The 18,045-nt window shown below is 45.7% G+C and overlaps 1 protein-coding gene across 12 annotated transcripts in view; it reads right to left on the bottom strand.

Moving 5' to 3' along the window:
- The window catches only part of CHKA (choline kinase alpha), a 61,181-nt gene that overhangs the window by 23,354 nt on the left and 19,782 nt on the right, over nucleotides 1-18,045 (bottom strand). For 11 of the 12 annotated variants that reach the window (XM_078433757.2, XM_078433759.2, XM_078433761.2 and 8 more), the window contains one exon: nucleotides 12,289-12,400. In XM_078433757.2, coding sequence (XP_078289883.2) covers nucleotides 12,289-12,400 — 112 coding nt within the window. Of the gene's footprint in view, nucleotides 1-992; nucleotides 1,023-12,288; nucleotides 12,401-18,045 lie in introns of all 12 variants that reach the window. The other variant, XM_078433763.2, reaches the window with a different exon arrangement.

Here is an 18,045-nt window from a genome sequence, read left to right as displayed (position 1 = left end):
GATGGGGAACACCACACAGACACTAACTTTGCAACCACCAGAACAGTCAGGGTTTATAAAACATCACAGATCTTTAATGAATGTTTCTCAACCCACTGAAGCCACCAGCGGCAGGCTAAAATGCCCCACCAGTGCCCACGCTAATACTGATACCCAAGGAATCGCTTCATTTCTCTCCAGGAAAAGGAATGTGCTGTCGACACCCCACAGCCTTGTACCTTTTCACAATTTCATTGTCCGAGGAAAGTCAATAGGGGGCGCTCTTCCAATCAGGCCTTCCCGAGACCGACCGTCAAGTGGTCTCCCCGATTTAGGTAGGCGGTTCCTTCAAGGCAACACTATCCCGAGGAAGCCTCCTTCCTACAAGAACGGGCAGTGTACACACACCCAGGGCAAGTGGTGGTCAGCACAGAACTGGGACAGAGAAGAAAGCCCTGTGCGGGCGGGAAACGCAGCACCGAACGTGGGCGACGAGCCTGCCAACTTGGTACGTTCACAGACTGGCCCTGCTCGCTCCGCCTGTCCCTGGCTCGATCTGAATTCTTCCTCCGCCAAAAAGAGGGTCGTGCAAATTTAATAAAGCCCCTAAGCTTATTTCATGGATTAAGGGATCCGTGTATCACTTTCCTCAATGAAATTGCAAATTATTGGAAGCCAGGGATCTGGCAAGTAACAACTAGATCATTAAGTACCTTAAATGACTCTCTGGCTCCGTTCTCTCTTCAAGGCACAGATCGTATGTTTTAAAAGCCCCCCCACCCCCACCCCAAATGCTTTAAAAGCCTTCACAGTATCTTTAATAAGGGGATGGAGAAAAGCAAGTCAGAAATTTAAGGATCGTGTCGACATTTTATACTCAAATATCACCTCCAGAAATGTTACTTGTTATCATTGAACTACGTCGGCTTAAGCCAGACACAGAAGGAAGCCCACAGGGAGCTTTTTAAAAATTTTAAGGTAAAAGATTCTGGAACATCCCGTGAAAAACATACCTTTCCATTCCACAGCTTTATCAAAAATACCTGTACCGAGGGTGGAAAGTGTGGACAGGGGAAAAAAAATGCCACGTTAAGCAACACCAGCTACTCTAGCACCATTCAAGACTGTAGTGATTTAAAGCGGGGCTCGCATCCATCATATACGGAAACAGTGCACAGACGTCTTAATGTGTGTTCTGCACAAACCGTACACGTGCTGGCTTATGCGATATAAAAGTAAACAAATACCCACGTTCATGAAGCTATCTGCAAAAACCTCGCACTTATACATATTCGGCAACATCTTTAACATCCAGTTAAGTTCATTTTGTACAAAGTACAGAAAAATACAAATGGAGGACATATAGTTTCGTTTGCGTAATCTGCGTTTCTCTGATGAAAAGATGCTGCAGGTGAAATCCCGTTACGATCAAAGCTACAAAAATGAAAACGCTACGGAAATACTTTTAGATGTTTGCCGACAGCGTGACGTATGGTATGACGGACTCTAGGAAGGAGTAACTGGGAACCGTTAAAGCTTTCCTCCTTCCTTAATTCCAAAATACTCCCCTTACTGAACCGTTACCTCAGACTCTGACTTTAGCGTCTCCTCTCTCCCCAGTGGCCTACAAGTTCCTAATGAATAGGGACTCCATCTTTTATTTATTGTTAGTCTTCCCCCAAAGCACCAAGCAATCGGGGCGCTCACTGCACTGTTGTTGGGGTGATGGAAGGCCACTCCCGCGCTGTGAAGCTCAAGGCATGGCCTCTGGGCCGGAGCTGGCGGGCACTGGGCAAGCTCGCGTCCCTGATCGGAGCAGCGCAGCGGGGAAACTGGCTACAGTGTTAATCAGGATGCTGAATGGGGCCAAATGCCCCCCAGACGTTAATTCCCGGGCTTGTTCTCTCCAAGGAAAGTGAAGAACAAAAAAAGTACCGTAATGTGACATACTGTATATCGATACTTTGTCAAAAAGACAAATATGGAATGTGGATATCCTACTGAAATCCGTTGTAACGGGATTTGACCTGTACAGAATTCTAAATGACTACAGTTATTCCTACACTGTTATTATTCAAACTGTATCTTCTTAGGGAGATACAGTTAATGGGTTATACAGCCAACAGAAGTCCCTTTCCCTTGTCCAATGGTGCTCTCCAAAGCGAGTCACTTCCTCCAAAGTCACAAATTGCCTTAGTTCCCACGGCCATTCCTTTTTAATACTCGTACCCTTAAGTGGAAATCAATTCCGTTAATAATTTCCCCACCCCTGCCCACTCCATTCCACCCCCAAATGAATGCATTACTTATACCATAAGAGCACCATCCTGAAGGCAAGATGGACTTCTGCCATATTCAACCCTCTGTTCTGTTTCCTCAGTACAGAATGTTCAGGTTCCCTCAATCCTGCAAACAAGAAGAGTAAGAAAAAGACCAGGAAGTCTCAAACCAATCAGATATTCACAAAAATTGAGAGAAGAGGCCTCCTCCTGATAAGCCACAGAGAGACAGACTCACATTGCCAAAAAAGAGGTCAGAGAACTTTTTTTGTGCAGGAAAACGGGAAGTAAAATAGATCTTGGCATCTGTGGGATTCTACTTCAGAGGCACACATTTATTTGAAGCAGATATTAAAATATCTCGTATAAATATTTAACACGACCCCAAATTTTCTGCCAACTTGCAAGTTAATAAAAACTATATGAAAATATATAAAAGAAAACTACAATTTTTTACATTAGAAATTTGAACACTGGTTAATATCAAATAATTACTAAAATCTATGGATGTGAACACGATTATGGTCATTTTTTTTTTAAATCATCTTATGTATACAGAGACCGAAACGTTCACGGAAGTAGTAACACAATGTCTGCGTGTGCCTCATAATAACCTTACCGAAGGAGCGAGGGTGAAGACAAAGGGCTGGTCAGAGGGGAGGCGGGTATTGGGCACTTGGGGTTCATTATACTCCTCTGCTCTACTCTGTATGTATCTGAAATTCCCCATAATAAAAACTCCTTTTTTTAAGTAAACAGAAATTTCAGGGCCTAAGAAGTCAGAATGCATCAAATATGTTTAAGATTGTAAAAACCATTAAACGGTACACTCTAAATGGGTGAACTGTAGAACATAAAGACATTTAAAAAAACAAAAAACAAAAGACACCCGAAGATAATTTAAAATATACCGCCACTGGCTTCCCATCTTCCTCACTCTTTTCTTCCTATTTTGGGCTTGTTTTTCAAGAGAATCTATAAAAGGATTCATTATAATCCACATATTCATTAGACTGTGATATAGGAAATAAAATTGTCTAAGGGGGTAGCAGTAGTAACAGGGGTATGGTTTATATTTCGTTTTAGAGATCAAGATTTTGAAAGCGGAGTCAGATTTTTCATGGGCCAAGAACTTCTAAATAGGAAAACAATTAACATTGACACTATAAGTTATTAGATTTTTAAATGTTTTATTATATGCTTTGAAAAGAAAATGGAAGTCAGTAGACTTTAGAGGCTGAGATGAGAAAATATCGCTTGACTAAATTTTGTCTTAAATAATTTTAGGATTCAAAAACATTCTATTTAAAGTTACCCGAGGGGTGCCTGGGTGGCTCGGCTGGTTAAGTAAGCATCTGACTTCAGCTCGGATCATGATCTCACGGTTTGGGAGTTCAAGTCCCGCACTGAGCTCTCTGCTGTCAGGGTAGAGCCCGTCTTGGATCCTCTGTTCCCCTCTGCCCCTCCCCTAGGCGTTCCCTCTCTCTCTCAAAAATGAATAAACCCCTCTTATAAAAAATAAACTTAGGGGCACCTGGGTGGCTCGGTCGGTTAAGCGTCCGACTTCGGCTCAGGTCATGATCTCACAGTTTGTAGGTTCAAGCCCCGTGTCGGGCTCTGTGCTGACAGCTCAGAGACCGGAGCCTGCTTCGGATTCTGTGTCTCCCTCTCTCTCTCTCTGCCCCTTCCCCCACTTGGTCTCTCTCTGTCTCAAAAACAAATAAACATTAAAAAAAAAAATAAAGCATATGTGTTACCTTTAAAAAAAATAAACTTAAAAAAATATAAAAATAAAAAACAAAGTTACCCCATACTCCACAAGGTTTATTTCTTTAGATGTGTCTACGCGTTTGTGCAGAATCAACTCTTATCTGGCCAGTTCTTACTAACAGATTCCTCTAATGATGAGGGAGCTAGTGTTACAACTGAACTACTTTAAGAAAGCCCCATTTGTGCAATGAAACAAAGCATACCTCGCTCTCCCTAAAGTCTGTGTATGTGTGGCTATGCATGTAAATAAATCAGTCAAAGTGGTGTAAAGAAAGTGGCATGGAGTGGCGTCCAGCTATTTAAATGTCATCTCTAAGACTAAAACATTTGTCTTTAAAGTATCTTTAGGGGCACCTGGGTAGCTCAAGTTGGTTAAGGGTCTGACTTCGGCTCAAGGTCACGATCTCACGGTTCGTAGGTTCAAGCCCCACGTCCGGCTCTGGGCTGACATCTCAGAGCCTGTAGCCTGCTTTGGATTCTGTGTCTCCCTCTTTCTCTGCCCCTCCCATGCACTCACTCTCTCAAAAATAAACAAACATTAACCCAAAAAAAAGTATCTTTAAAAGCCCAGCACGGCACAAGCTAGTTGCCAGGGGACAGCCTGGGAAAAGTGCTGAATCAGCTACATGAATGACGTCTCATCAACAGTATAATGAGCTGGAAATGCCATTTAAGAAATCAAATCATCATCAATCGTAAATACTGTTATAAGGAGGAAGTAGCCACAGAAATAAAAAGATACAAAAAAGAGTGTTTTATAGAAACACAGAGGACAACTCTTCTTCTTACTAGCCCTTCTCCACCAAAAACCGAAACAAAAAACTACACAGAGCACTCAGCTGACTCTTTTATTTTTATTTATTTATTTTCAGCCGGCTCCTTTAAAGGTTCTGTACAAAAGAGTACGTTGGTTGTGGCCTTTTGATAACACTTTGGGACCCATAAATGAGAGACTGAGAAAGAATAATTCAGGAGCGCCTGGGTGGCTCAGCCGGTTAAGCATCTGACTCTTGGTTTTTGACTCAGGTCATGACCTCGTGGTTCGTGAGCCTGCCTGGGATTCTCTCTCTCCCTCTCTCTCTGCCCCTCCCCTGCTCGTGCTCTCCATCTCTCAAAATAAACATGTTTATAATACTTATAAATGTTTTTATAAATTTATATAAATGTATATGTTTTTAAATAAATTTCTAAATATATCTATAAATGAATAAAATCTTAAAAAAAAAAATATAGCCCATGTGATTACCTACTGAGCACATACGAATTACGAGAACTTAAAGAGACAAACGATATTTAGCATTTTGTGGTCTTCTCTAGTGCATCTTCAATTGCCCTGAGAAACACTCCAAAAGAATTCCATCTTCTGACTTTGTAAAATGGGACCGGACGACTTGACGAATGTCAGTTGGAGACTAGACCCTCTAAGAAAGAGGCTCTCGGAAGGCACAAACCAGAGGACAGGCAAGGGGAAGACCGCGGAAGGCAGGCTCTTCCCAGGACCTCCTCAAAACTTACGTCTGATCCAGGGTAACCTGCTGCCCCCAGACCCCCCAGGCTTCCAAGTGCATTAGGCATAAGCACCCCAAGCGCTGACGTGTAATCCACATGCTTCCGCTTCCGGGAACAGCGCCCTCGCTTCCCCAGCCTGCAGGCGCCTCCCAAGGGCCCAGAGCTACTGCTGATCCCCCCCCCACCCCCACCCCCCCGCCCCATAAAGGTGTGGGGGAGGGGAGGGCACTGCCTGATAAGGACAAAGAAGAAAGTCTGTTTCTAACTCCGACCAGAATATCAACAGAGCAAGGCGTTTCCAACGGAGCAGTATGAAGGAGGAAGCAGCTAAATACTTGAAGTGAGTTTCCAAGTCGAGGCCCATGAATGTCTACAATCACCCAACCATTTTCTACTGAGGAAACAGAAGAGAGGAATTGGATTTGCCTGGGACAAAACAAAAACAAGCTCCCCCCCCCCGCCCCCCCCAAGAAACAAAGGCCATAGAGCCCATACGTAACATTCTGAAATCTTCATCACTGCACTGTTCTAAGCCCAGCACAATCTGTAGCTGGTGCTACTTAACAAAAGCATTACAATTTTCTTTTTAAAAGGCATTTCTTGAACCCAAGAACTAAAAGAAAGAAATTAAAGCTGTAGAGAATGCTCCAACTTTCGGAGGACTCATACTATACCGTGAATCGGGTCTGTCACCTGGAAAGCAGACTGCTCCAGGCACGATCGCATGGGCAGCCTGCGGCAGAGAACACATAGGCACAGACAGCTAAAGTGGTACATCCCCCCCGCGTGCCCTTCAAGCCACCCAGCGCGCACATGCCTTCCCCAGGTGGGTGTGCTGCGCTCACACCGTCGCTCCAGGGACCAGAAACCCGGACTGGCTTCGTGCTATAAATCCCACACATTTAAGACCAGCAAGACAAAGACATGTTGCATATGTCAAAATTAGACACAGTAGTCCGTGATTTCTTTAGTTATCAAAAGAAGGCACCAAAGCAGGTATGGAAGGGGCTACAGAGGGTGATCTGGCAACCGTCCCTCGAGCATTAACTGAAGAAATACTCGGTGAGACCAAATGGGCACACACACTACTGGAAAAATTCACTTTGGAGAGGCAAGTCTCACCACCTTAGGGAGAAGTCAGATCACACCACAAAGTACGAGGCGGTTTTTCAGAAGCAGGGTAAAAACAAGTTAAACTCACGATAATCCTCATATAATGAGAAAAAAATACACAGAGTTCCCAGTGTCTGGTTACTGGCGACACGTGCTCTCACAGTCTCTTGGGACCAAGCAGGGCTCTTCGTGAGGGAACGTGAGTCGCACGGTCTTTGCACGACGCAACCCTCGTTCCGGGGAGAATTGTTTGCGAGCAATTTCTCAGTGGCCAATAGTTGACTGTGAATGATCTATGGGCTGTTCCCGTGTCGGGTGTTTCCCATATTCTATTGTGGTTTAATTTCTATTTAAACTGGCATTAAGGGAAGACGACCTTCTGCTTTCTGGTTTTAAAGCAGACCGTGTCCCAGATTGCACTCTTTTGAGTCATTAACACATATCTGCGTTGTGCCTTGGTGCCTTTCATTTTATTACGGTTAGTCCTCAAACAAGCATTAATATTAGCCTTCCCTCACTCAAAGAACACACAAAAACATTTTCCCAGACAACGCTCGAGAGAGCTTTGATGTGTATCCCAGACGTTCGTGCCTGTGAGACCGTTCAAAACGGTGAGGCCAAATCTCTCCATTCACGCACAGAAGGAACTGGCTCCACGCAGAGTCGCTGTTCTGACCGAGGAAGGGACAAAGCAGTCCCCTGAGACTTCTGCCCACTGGTACAGGTGACACTGAATGAACAATATGTACTGACATTTGTGTCTTCCACAATTCATGATAAATAAGCAAACGGGTTATTTGCAATCAGCCAAACTTGCTGCTTTGAAAAGGCCGCTGCTGGACGTTGCAGGGCTCATGTTCCTTCCCAGTGTCAGAAAGGAAAAAAACCAAGTTACATTTATAGCCTGTGTCATCGTTTCAAGCTCCTTCTAGCAGTTACGTCTCTTCCCACAATGGCAGCGGCTGAACTGGTACTTCTGCCCAGCTTCTGTTAAACTATCCCACTTTGCTTCGGGGTAATTTTACACTGGAATCCGGTTTTCACCGTCTGTGCCACTGAGGAGACCGCCCCACTGAAGTGAAAGCTAGGCCGTGCGAAACAGACCCTGAATTATATCGATTACATTGACAGGTGCTGTTTTAAGACCAGACCGATACTTTTATGCTCACAGTGTCTACGTTACAGAAACAGGGGCTGGGGGAGAACGATGTCTGGGGACGGAAACTGTAGGCTTTGTGCCGCCTGAACCCCCATGAGCTGCACCAAAGAGCAGTCGTGGCGCTGCTAGGATCTTAGACGTTCTGCAGCCCCAAGATGAAGAAAAATGGAAAAGCTGAGCAACATCAAATTATTTTAAGCCGGGTCACTTGCAAATAATAGTAAGTGTAAATCAAAGAAATACTTCTACTTAATATTTGATTCTCAGAGGTAAAAAAACTCAAAAGTGTAAAAGGAGAAGGAGAAAGGGAAGGAAGGGACACACTCAACTCACCTGGCCCAGGGTTTCATTAAACAAAAAAGGACAGTCTGAGAAAACACACGGGACCATCATCACCTGTGGCTGTCAGTGAACGATGTGGAAGGAAGGAGCTTATTCCAACCCACCTCCAAGGATGCCGCAACTGTGTTTACGGCCGACCTCGGGGGTCCCGGATTATTTGCACACTGCACGTCCACGCACAGGCACGCGTGTGCTCTCCCCGCAGGCAGAGTACAGACGGGGAGAGCGTGACATTTGAGTTGTATGACATTTCTGTCTTTAATCGCTACATTTATGAGAGGAATGGCATTTGTTATTCAGGCGGGCTCGAGATTTGCTCAGCCACGTCTCTTCATCGATGCAAATCCTGACACATCACTGTCAACGCTGGCAACTGCTTTGTCGGGGTGGGAACGGGAACCTCCTGGTAGACTCTACCTAACTGTCCTTCCACGACAGGGCCAGGTTCTTTCTGAAAAGCTGATCGGCGATAGGACTGAACCCACGCCCCAGCAACAAAATAAATAGAGGTACTTCACATCTGAGCTGAAAATACTGGAAAAGGTATTTAAGTTTGTGGTGAAGTCCCTGGCACAGCGTGGTGACAGCTCAGCTTCTGCGGCCCCGGGACCCAGCACCTGCTGCCTGGTTCGTGTCCCCCGGGCTCGAGCTCTGTCCCTACCCCCTTCTCTCTTGGGCAGTCGTTTCTCAGAGCCCCGGATTTGGTTCCCCCTGTTGTCAAGGTATTCAAATGACCAACGCTTTAACAGTGGCCATTAATGTCTAAAATTCCACTGGCAACCAGTGCCCCCGCCAAAACCTGGGTTTCGGGAACCAAAAATATTTATATTTGAGGCTGTAGGTTTCATATTTTTAGTAAGCTTGAACTTCAACCAAAAAAGTGTCCCTGAAGTAAGGACTCAACCAAACGAGTATTTATGCTGAAAATGGGTTCTCTCCTATAATGCAAAGGAACAGCGTTTTTTCCAACAAAAATGAGATTATTGTCTAATAAGTCAATCGTGAGACTGTAAACACACGTTTGCTGTCCAGTCAGTAAGCTGCTCACCTCCAGGTACAGCTTCTGCCCTGCATGGCGGATGCACCTTCAGGAACGGCAACTGGCATTTGCTGATAAGCATCATTAAGAAGCTAAACGTAGGGTGTTCCCCAGAAATTAGAATTATATGCAAAACATACTCCATTCTGTTAGTTTGGTAAGGATTAATTCCACTTTGAGTAGCTTTATTCTATTTATTTTGAGTTACCTAAGAGGTTTTTTATTTGTTTTTGTAAAAATGAATAGGAAAATAGAATTGTTAAAACAAATTCTATTTCCAGGGGTGCCTGGGTGGCTCTGTTGGTTGGGTGCCCGACTTCAGCTCAGATTATGATCTCACAGTTGGTGGGTTTGAGCCTCGCCTAGGGCTCTGTGCGAACAGCTCGGAACCTGGGGCCTGCTTCGGGTCCTCTGTCCCACTCTCTCTCTCTCTGCCCTTCCCCTGCTCACCTGCTCTCTCTCGCTCTCTCTCAAAAATAAACAAACATTAAAAAAATATATCTATTTCCAGACATTTCTATTGCATTTAAGTACTGTAAGGCAGTAATTCTACACTGCCAAAATTTCAAACAGGACAAAATATTAACTACTGATAGTGAATCTTTATTAGGGGGAAGAGACAACTGCTCAGTTCCAGGCTGTGCTGTCGGTGGCTTCTACTAAGTTACCCATCAGATAACACAGCACATTCTAGAGCTGCGCTGTCCAACATGGTAGCCACAGCTAGGTGTGACCACTGTAATTTCAATTAATTAAAATTTAAAATTCCAAGCCTTGGTCACACTTGCCACATTTTCACATGTTTGGTAGCCACGTGCGACCAGTGACCAGCAACCTAAACGGCACAGATCCCGAGCACTTCCCTCGCCCCCGTCACCGAACTGCGGCTCCAGACAGAGCACAGAGCCTGGCAACTGGCTTAGCCCAGCACCTGGAAGAGTGCATCGCACACGTTTAAAACACCCTTATTTAAGTTATAAATACAAATAAAAGCCTCATAAAGCAGATTTAAACAATAGTCTGTATCATACACAATTCCAGCAGCTGGTTACTAAAGTATTTTAGGGGCACCTGGGTGGCTCAGTCAGTTAAGCATCCAACTCTTGATTTCGGCTCAGGTCATGATCTCACAGCTCATGGGATCAAGCCGTGAACAGTCATGCTGTTAGTGTGGAGCCTGCCTGGGATTCTCTCTTTCCCTCTCTCTCTCTCTCTCTGCCCCTCACCCACTTCTTCTCTCTCTCTCAAAGCAAACATTTAAAAATATATATATATACATGTAAACTATATATATATACATGTAAAAAAAAAAAAAATATATATATATATATATATATTTTTTTTTTTTTTAAGTATTTTAAAAGTGCAGCTTGGGGCGCCTGGGTGGCTCAGTCAGTTGGGCGTCCGACTTCGGCTCAGGTCACGATCTCGCGGTCCGTGAGTTCGAGCCCCGCGTCGGGCTCTGGGCTGATGGCTCAGAGCCTGGAGCCTGCCTCCGATTCTGTGTCTCCCTCTCTCTCTGCCCCTCCCCCGTTCATGCTCTGTCTCTGTCTCAAAAATAAATAAAACGTTAAAAAAAAATTTAAAAAAAAAAAAGTGCAGCTTAAATGGAAGCACACAAATAAACAGAAATAGGACATAATGGTTAGAAAATGTGAAAGTCCCCCAAAGAAAAAATGGCTACAGATTGATTTCTTTAAAAGTACCAAAAGGGGGGAACCTGGGTGGCTCAGTCGGTTGAACATCTGACTTCGGCTCAGGTCATGATCTTGTGGCTTGTGAGTTTAAGCCCCACGTTGGGCTCTGTGCTGACAGCTCGGAGCCTGGAGCCTGCTTCGGATTCTGTGTCTCCCTTTCTCTCTGCCCCTCCCCGCTCATGCTTTCTCTCTCTCAAAAATAAACAAAAATTAAAAAAAAACAAAAAAATAAAAGTACCAAAAGGACATCAACTGGATTTTTCAAAAACTGTGCTTTGAAAGTACAACTTGATGAAATGAAAAACTCAGCTGGGTGGTCAACATTAGAACCCTGCTGCCTGTGTACTGTCTGTAAGGGGCCGGGGTCAGCTGTGTGCTCCATCACAAAGAGGCCTCAGATCTCCTTGGGTGAACACACACAACTTGAACATATCATCTGGCTTCCAACTGTCAGATCCTCAGCACTGCACAGCTTGAAAATGCCGAGGAAAAACTATCCAACGAAAAGGCTCGGTCACGTTATGACACAGAGTACCGATTTTAACTATAATATTTCTGAACGTTACAACCAAATTATTGTAGGCATGGACATAATCTGCTTATCAGATTGAATTGAGACTAGTCTCTTAAAACAATGAGAAAATTATTCCCTGTTTTATGATGATCAAAATAGGCCCTTTCAAAGAAAATTTAAATGGATATCAAAATTCTACCACAGAAATATAGCAAATGAACATCTGTGTGTATGGTCAGTAAAATGGTAAATTCAGAGTATAAATAGTAAAAAAAAAATAAAAAAAGCCAGACATTTGGCGTCTCCTATAATCGGTTAAGACGATTCAAAAAATAAAGCACTTTAATTGAAAGTTAGATTCAATTTAGTAATATAAAAATTTAGGAAGATTATGAGTCTAACCAATTCAAAGTTTCAAAAAAATCTCGATGGGAGGTAGTTAATAAATAGAGCTCCACTGAGATCATACTTTGTCCACTGGAACTCCCTTGTACCCATAAAACCTTTTGGATATGTAATTTAAAACAATACCTTTTCCACATTAGAATTTTACAACCCAGGTCTCAGCTAAAAATTTCAATGTGTGGAAAATCCAAGCATCATAACCACTACTGAAGATGTAACCAACATCATATTTCTTCTGGATATGAAGCTGAGAATATTTGTACTAGCATACTAATGAATTATAAGCAAAAACAGGAATTCAGAACATAACAGGATATAAGCAAAAAACCCAGTTGTGCAGCCGAATTAAAATAAAAGCAGTATGTAAAAAACAGTTTTAATAATACCATTCAAGTATTTAAAATCTCTTTCCAGGTAATTCAAGAGAGAGGATGAAAACTGTTCACAGGGCCCTCCCGACCCCACACAGCCGACAAACTCACCATCTTTAAAATCGCCCCGTACAGCCGCAGGAGCACTTTCCGAGGCTCGTCACCAATGGTGGCCACGGTGTCAGGTAAGGAGCACTGGAACAGCATGTTACTGAGGCCACCTCTGTTGGAAGTAAGAGGACAGTAAGCATCAGTATTTTCAAGGTCAGCTAAACCTTCTTGGGCAACTATGGATGAGAAATCGGGGTCCCACGGGAACGGTTCTCATCGAAGTCTCCATCAGCTCTTAGGATACACGCGATACCAATGACAGGCTCCACGGTTTTTAGACCAATTCAGTCATATTAAAAACAGGCAAATTCCCAACGTATTCTTCTTAGATTAGCGCTGGGGGGGAGTTTTGTCTAAACTGCATGTGTGCGCCTGCACACGGTCGGTGCCTCTAGGGAATGACCTGGATGGAAGAGAACCCCCTGCAGCACTGGGAATAGAGGAAATCCCAGATGCGCTCTTTCAGGCCCATGTTCTTCCATGATCCGAAATTTCCATTATATTCCCACAACGAGCAGGTTAAAATCTCGGGGCAATACTTAAACCACCTCCCCCAGGACCTTCCACTGGAAGTACATGTAGTTTCATGTTCTTAAAAATCCCTCAACCGGGGGTACTCCGGGGGTGTCAGTCAGTTGAGTGTCTAACTCTTGACTCCGGCTCAGGTCATGATCTCACAGTTTGTGAGTTCCAGCCCCGCATCGGGCTCTGTGCTGACAGCTTGGAGCCTGGAGCCTGGAGCCTGCTTCGGATTCTGTGTCTCCTTCTCTCTCTGCCCCTCTCCTGCTCGCGTTCTGTCTCTGTCTCTCTCTCTCTCTCACAAAAATAAACATTAAAAAAAATTTTTTTTTTTTTTTAAACTTTTATTTATTTTTGAGACAGAGAGAGAGCATGAACGGGGAAGGGTCAGAGAGAGAGAGGGAGACACAGAATCGGAAACAGGCTCCAGGCTCCGAGCTGTCAGCACAGAGCCTGACGCGGGACTTGAACTCACAAACCATGAGATCATGACCTGAGCCGAAGTCGGACGCTTAACCGACCAAGCCACCCAGGCGCCCCCAAAATTTTTTTTTTTTGATTCGCAATGTAACTGGTCCTTGGAGCACTCAGTGGAAATGGGACATCTCAGTACCCTGAAACTTGCACTCTATGAGAGAGACAAGAAACAAGTCACAGAGGTCATTTAAAACAGGAAAGGAACTGCCTTTGGGACAATGCACCTGCCCAGGTTGGACATGATCAGGTACAGAAGCAGAAGGTTAGCGAACGGAGGAATCGAGCTCAATGAAGGAATACGAAATACAAGAAGCAACCCATCTGCAGCAGACTTCAGAGTCCCTCGGCCCTAGTTTTATCCACCTGGCAAATCTTAAGGAGCCATTCCGTAAGTACAGCCCTCTGCCGGGAGCCAGGGTAACATAAACCTCGACTGTGTTCTGGGCCTCGCCCTCAAGAAACATCCTCTCTGGCGAAGGAAGCAGACATAAAACTGTCCGAATTCAAAGTCACAGGGCAGTGCGGGAGGCTACATGCTGCAGCAACGTCCACACCTGCCTCGCAGAGGCTGCGGTATCTCGTGGCAGTAGGTGCAACTCTGGGAGGAAAAGTGACCAGCAGACCGAACCACAGTTTCTAGAAGGATATCTCCTGGTCACAGGAGTCCCCAGCTCTCTCCCTGCTCCATCCATAAAAAGCCCAGTCAAGCTACGCTCCCCAAGTGAGGCCAGAACACAAACCTAATTTACACCGTCAAGTGCACAATTACACAGGTATCACGAGCACACAATGACCGGGGCCGCCAAGAGCTACAAGATACGGACCAGGAGGCCGTGTGGGGCGGAAAGAGAACAGGGAGAAATTTTCATCTGGGGGTTTGTGTTGGCAGATTGACGTTAACTAGCAATTTCAGAATTTCAGCTGTGGCATTCTCCTCCCTTTCCTCGGTAAGCAAAGCCAGATTTTAGGCAGGCAGCAACGCGCCCGCCACGAAGACCGCATTTACCAGCTGCCTTTACAGGTACGTGTGCCCATGCGACCGGGTGCTGACAAATACAGCATGAGAGGAGGTGTTTGTGCGACTTGTGGAGGTCAACTTAAAACACACGCACGGGCCTTGCCCCTTTCTCCCCGTCCTTTCTCCTGCCGTCTGACACGGGAGACGGTGGCGTGTCAAGTGGTGACTAAGCTCTGGCCTCTGAGTCCATATCCACCCTGCAGTTCTCCATTGTGGTGCCGGGCTGGGGCTCCACCGGTTACAAATCTCCTTTGCCAGCTGCTCCCAGTTAGGTCCGGCCAGCGGGGGTCCTGCAGGGAGGCAGGAAGGCAGGAGGAGGGAGATGTTGCGTCTGCCGGCTCTTCTTCTCCGAGCGCGGCGGGAGCAACAGCGGAAGCCCCGCTGCTTTCGCCAACACCGGCATCACCCAGGGTACCAGCTCGCAGGCCTGGGCCCCGGCTCCGGGCGGGGGGCCCTGCAAGTTCTCAGATCCAGTAGCAGCCCAGCAGCGCCCTCTCCACGGGGGCTGGGGGTTCCAGCCCCAGGGTCTCGTAACCTCAACCTCTTCCTTCTGTCCCTCAGCCCAGGGAAGGGGCTGCTTCCTGCGGTTCTGTGTGCCACTGGGTCCCATTTTTGCTTTTTGCGTTCTCCGATACCCGTTCAGCCGATTCCCAATTCCCTATATTAAATTCTCTATGTTGAAATGTCTAGTGTTGTTTCCGCTTTTCTTGCCGAGATCTCGCCAGGCACATACAGCCAGAGCTTCAGCGGTTTCTTGGATCACGTCCTAGGACTGGCAGAGTAGTTAGCTGCAAGGAACCCGCATCCCCATCAAGCCCACGGAGCTGCCACATCTGCCCAGCCTGTCCACCTTTGTGTCCCTTTACACAAAAGGGAAATAAATCTCTGTGTTAAGTCATTGTTACTCTGGGGTTTTCCGTTAGAAGCGGCTAAACCTAGTACCAACCGATCCAGCTGGTCACACATCCAGTTAATCGTGTTCTCCCCATCTGGAAACTCCTTACTCTGCTAAAAACTACCTCCTTACGGTTTAAGACCAAGTTCAAAGCCCAACCTCCTCAAGAAGCTTTCCCCATCTTCCATGCTAGCTCCTTGAAGGCAGGGGGAATATCTCTCTTCAATACTCAAGGCTAGTGACCCCCAATGGTCAGTGCTCAATAAAGCTTCTCTGAAGATGACAATAACCAACAGCACTCTTGTCCCACTGAGTGTCTCTTCTCCAATTCCCTCCTGTCATGTTCACTGTCCTACTAGGTCTAGTGGGTTAGGCGTGGCTCCCTGACTAATGAGACCGTAGGCCCCCTAAGAGACAGTCCCGGGAGAAGGCATCATGCTGCAAGAAAGACCACTGGCTTCAGAGCCAGGGCTTCAAATCCCAGTTCTGCCGCTTACTGTGGCAGCTGTGTGGTCTTGGGCACCTCGCTAAATCTCTCTGAGCCTCAGACTCACCCCTCTGGAAAAGACTTGCACTTTCTTTAGTCATTTTAAGAGCTCCATGGGGCACCTGGGTGGCTCAGTTGGTGAAGCGTCTGACTCTTGATTTTGGCTCAGGTCATGATCTCATAGTTTGTGAGTTCAAGCCCCACACTGGGTTCCATGTTGACAGTGTGGAGCCTGCTGGAGATTCTCTTTCTCCCTCTCTCTACCCCTTCCCCACGTGCTTTCTCTCTCAAAATAAATACACTTAAAAAAAAGAGAGAGAGAGAGAGAGAGAGCGCTTCTTGGGCTGCAGTGTTCAACAGGTGAGCTCAGTTCACTCTCCCTGCAGTCCGGCAGGGTGGATGCTGATCCTGCCGCCCATTCATAGATGGGGAGACCAAACAGAGTGGGGGAGCACCAGGTGTCATGCTAAGCACATAGTAGGTGCTGTGCCAGCCACACAATCCCAAGAGCCTTACATCAGGATGAATCTGTACAAACTTGCATAAAACAAAGGTCTTTGTTTCCTGTGGCTGCCGTAACATACGACCACACACTTCATGGCTTAAAACAACACAAACTTATCTTACAGTTCTGGAGTTCAGATGCCAGGAAATAGGTCTTATGTGGCTAAAATCAAGATGTCGGCAGGGCTGAATATCAAAGGGATATACCACATTCCACGAAACACATACAAAATGACTAAAAACAGATTGAGCTAGTTGAATTTCAAAGGACAGTGTTGGGCGGGGGGGGGGGGGGGATGAAGAACTGGATGTGTAACCCGGGGACAGAGTTTCAGACCAGGAAGACGAAAGTGTTCCTGGGATGGATAGTGGCGACGGCTGCACGACAGTGCAAGCATCCTTAATTCCACCGACCTGCACACTTGAAAATGGTTAAAAGGAGTAAATTTCACGCTGTGTATACTTCACCACAATGTTTTATCTTTTTAAAGCTTCTTCAATTTCTCCGTCCAACATGGGGCTCAAACTCACAACCCCGAGGTCAAGAGTTGCCCGCTCTTCCAACTGAGCCAGCCAGGCGCCCCTCACAATGTTTTTAAAAACGAATGAAGTATTGACACCTGCTATGACATACATGAATCTTAAACACATTATGCTCAGTGAAGGGTGCGTGGGTAGTTCAGTTGGTTGAGCGTCCGACTTCAGCTCAGGCCATAATCTAGCAGTTCATGAGTTCGAGCCCCGCACTGGGCTCTGTGCTGACGACTAGGAGCCTGGAGTCTGCTTTGGATTCTGTGTCTCCCTCTCTCTCTGCCCCTCCCTGGCTCTCACTCTCTCTCTCAAAAATAAACATTTGAAAAAAAAAAAACATTATGCTAGGTGAAAGAAACCAGTCACATATTATGTGATTCCATTCATACAAAATGTCCAGAACCAGGAAATTTATAGACAGAAAGTAGATCCGTGAGTGCCTAGGGCTGAAGGGGCCAGCGTTTCCTTCCAAGATGATGGAAAATGTTCTAAAATTGGCTGTGGGAGGGGCACCTGGGTGGCTCAGTCAGTTGAGCATCTGACTTCGGCTCAAGTCATGATCTCACAGTTCATGAGTTCAAGCCCCACATTAGGCACACTGCTGTCGGCAGAGAGCCCGCTTCGGATCCTCTGTCCCTCTCTCCCTGCGCACCCCCCCCCCCCCCCGCCCTGCTTGCAGTCTCTCAAAAGTGAATAAGACATTTTTTTAAAAGGTAGCTATTTTTACAAAGGACTATGGGATGACAGTTGCCCATACCTGCAAATATACCAACCGATACATATGCTTTGAATGGGTGAATTGTATGGTATGTGAACTATATGTCAATAAAGCACTTTTTGAAAAAGAAAAATGGCTTTTTTCCTATGGAATGATTTTCCCCTAACCAATTAAAAACTTGAATGTGTTTCTACAGAAACAATATTTCCTACATGTAAACAAAAGTCATATTTAAGAACTTTTTCAGTATCTTATTTAACAGAAAACAATCATGAGTACCTAGGAATCTTCACAAGAATAAAGACCTCTTTTCCCAAAAAGGCAAATCAGTTGCCACCCCAGTGAGGGAAGAAGACAGACCAGGGGAACCCAAGGCTCGGACTTCCCCCAAGTGAACCTTGAAGCACACGGAAAGGTGTGGAGAGGATTGAGGGAGCCTTGACCTTTCTTCTCAACTCAGGGCAACGCCTCTAATGGGCAGCTTATCAGAACCGCCCAGCCACACAGGCTCCTGGCTACCAGGCGAGAGAACAGGCATTCCATCAGTTAAAAGCCCTCGTTTTCCTTCCTGTCACACACTCTTGAGACTTCAGTCAACAGCGGGAGCA

Source organism: Panthera onca, chromosome D1, assembly GCF_046562875.1.
Source record: "Panthera onca isolate mPanOnc1 chromosome D1, mPanOnc1 haplotype 2, whole genome shotgun sequence".
Lineage (NCBI taxonomy): Eukaryota > Metazoa > Chordata > Mammalia > Carnivora > Felidae > Panthera > Panthera onca.
This window is presented reverse-complemented; position numbering and strand designations above follow the sequence as displayed.